We start from the raw sequence: 2,500 nt of genomic DNA on the forward strand, positions 1-2,500 counted from the left end.
AGCAGCAGCAGCAGCACGAGCAGCAGCTGCTGCAGCAGCTGCTGCAGCAGCTGCAGCAGCAGCAGCAGCAAGAGCAGCAGTAGACTAGAGTAGCACCTGCTCTGCTGCATCATGTGTGACGTTTGTGGGGGCGTGCTGCAGCAGCCCCAGCAGCCACCAAGGATGGGGGTGTACGAGAGGAGAAGCAAAAGGAGACAGTCTCCTTATTTCTTCTATAAGGGTTTCATCACTATAACTAGCGTCAAACACATGCAGCGGTACATACACCCCAGTGCGCTGCAGCAGCTCCTGCTGCAGCTGCTTCCATTGCCGCTGCTGCAGCTGCTGCAGCGGTGATTGTTGCGCCTGCAGCAGCAGCAGCTGCTGCTGCTGCTGTTGCTGCTGCTGTCGCACCTTAAAGCACCAGAAGGTTGTAGGGCCACCTGCTGCAGCAGCAAGTGCTGCTGCTAGGTGCTGCTGCAGCGCAGCAGCAGCATGACGCTTCCATATGCCTCTCTTGAGGCCAGTATAGAAGAGATCAAAGACAAAGAGTCCCCCCAATAGGCTGAGGGGCAGCAGCAGCAGCACGGGGAGCAGCAGCAGCAGCAGCAGCAGCAGCAGCCGTGTCACCGCCTCATTCCCCCAGCAAAAGAGATTCATAACACGCTCAAGAAAGGAGACAGCACGCCACACACAGTCTAGCAGTCTCTCTGCTGCTCCTCTCAGTTCTCTATAAGTTGCAAATACATCCAAGCTGCTGCTGCTGCTGCTGCTGCTGCTGTTGCTGCTGCTGCTGCTGCTGCTGCCAACCTTCTTCTTACTGCTGCTCCTGCTGTGCACGCTGCTGTCGCGCGAATGCTGCATCTCACACCCTTCTGCTGCTGCTGCTGCTGCTGCTGCTGCGCTTGCAGCCGTCTCCCCCGCAATCGCGCTCTTTCCTGCAGCAGCAGCAGCAGCAGCTGCTGCTGCTGCTGCTGCTGATGGGGCTGAGCAACGTAGAGAGTGGATGCGGCCTCCTGTGAGGCGATGAATTCGAGCTGCATTGGCAGCAGCAGCAGCAGCTGCAGCAGCAGCCGCTGCTGCTGCTGCTTCTGCTGCTGCACGCCCCCTAAGAACCCGAATGTAGCAGGCAGCACACACAGTCGTGGGGTAGTTGGCAGCAGCAGCAGCAGCAGCAGCAGCAGCTGTCTGTACACCTGAAGCAGATGCAGAGCAACGGCTCTGCAGCAGCTGCTGCAGCAGCGAGGCGGCGGAAGGTATGCTGGTGGTTTTTGCTGATGCTGCAGCAGCAGCAGCAGCATCAAGCGTGCTGCTGAGGGACCCATGGAGAAGTGCCGGTCGGACCGAAGCATTGTCTTCCTCTGCCTCTACTGCTGCTGCTGCTGCTGCTGCTGCTGTTGCTGCTGCTGCTGCTGCTGCTGCTTCTCTGATTGCCCGTGAGGATAGATCGCCCCCACAGAGAGCGCAGAAGGAGACAGGGGGGGGAACGACCCAAAGGGGCAGCCTGCGGGGGGACCAGCACCACCACCGCCGCTTCTGCTGCTGCTGCTGCTGCTGCTGCTGCTGCTGCTGCTGCTGCTGCTGCTGGAGCCAGAGAGCCTCTTCAGCACGATGGAGACGGCACACGGCTTGCTCGGTTTGCTGCTGCTGCAGCTGCTGCGGTGTCAGGTGCTGCTGCTCTCGCTGCAGCACAACCAAGGCAGCAGCAGCTGGGTTTATCTGCTGCAGAGGATGCACGTCCAGCTCTGCCTGCTGCTGTTGCTGCTGCTGCTGTTGCTGCTGTTGCTGCTGTTGCTGCTGCTGCTGCTGCTGCTCAAGCTTTCCATCTCGGTAAAAAGCGAAAGACAGTCTCCGCCCCGTTGTCTGTTTTTTCTGCTGCTGTTGCTGCTGCTGCCGTTGTTGATGTTGTGTCTGCTGCTGCTGCTCATGCTGCTGCTGCTGCTGCTGCTGCTGCTGCTCTGCAATGGAGGGAGCGGCGAAGGGCCCCTTCATGTCGGGGACCCCCAGCAGCTCAAACCAAAAGCCCCGCAGCCCGCCCCCGCTGCTGCCGTCTGCAGCAGCAGCAGCAGCAGCAGCAGGAGGGGCAGCAGCAGCAGCAGCAGCAACAGGAGCAGGAGGAGTAGGAGGTGCTGCTGCTGTTGAGGGCATTGCTGCTCTAGCTGCTGCTGCAGCAAGCGAATCAGCATCAATGCTGCTGCCGGATGCAGGGGAAGCTGCTGGTTCTGCTGCTGCTGCTTCTGCTGCTGCAGCTTCTGGAGTCGTCGCCTCGACGTCTGCTGCTGCTGCTGTTGCGTTTGCTGCTGCAGGTGCTGCTGCTGCTGCTCCTTCTGCTGCTGAAGGTGCAGCACAAGGGGCAAGCCCCTGCTCGCTTTCGGTCTGTTGCTGTCTTCCATTTGCTGCTGCTGGTGTTGCTGCTGTTGCTGTTGCTGTTGTTGCTGTTGCTGCTGCTGCTTCTGTTGCTGTTGCCTCATTTGCTGTTTTCCGCTCTTCCTCTGCTGCTGCTGCATCTGCTGCTGCAGCA

General features: G+C 59.9%; 1 protein-coding gene across 1 annotated transcript in view; it reads right to left on the reverse strand.

The window, feature by feature from the left end:
• Nucleotides 1–84: 84 nt before the first annotated feature.
• The window catches only part of EMH_0025310 (uncharacterized protein), a gene marked incomplete at both ends in the record, with an annotated part of 6,074 nt that continues 3,658 nt past the window's right edge, over nt 85–2,500 (reverse strand). Inside the window, one exon of the mRNA XM_013502429.1 lies at nt 85–2,500. This exon is cut by the window's right edge and continues 1,224 nt beyond it. Within this exon, the coding sequence (XP_013357883.1) occupies nt 85–2,500 (2,416 nt within the window).

This window comes from Eimeria mitis, genomic scaffold (genome assembly GCF_000499745.2).
Source record: "Eimeria mitis Houghton genomic scaffold, Emh_scaff916, whole genome shotgun sequence".
Taxonomy (NCBI): Eukaryota; Apicomplexa; class Conoidasida; order Eucoccidiorida; family Eimeriidae; genus Eimeria; species Eimeria mitis.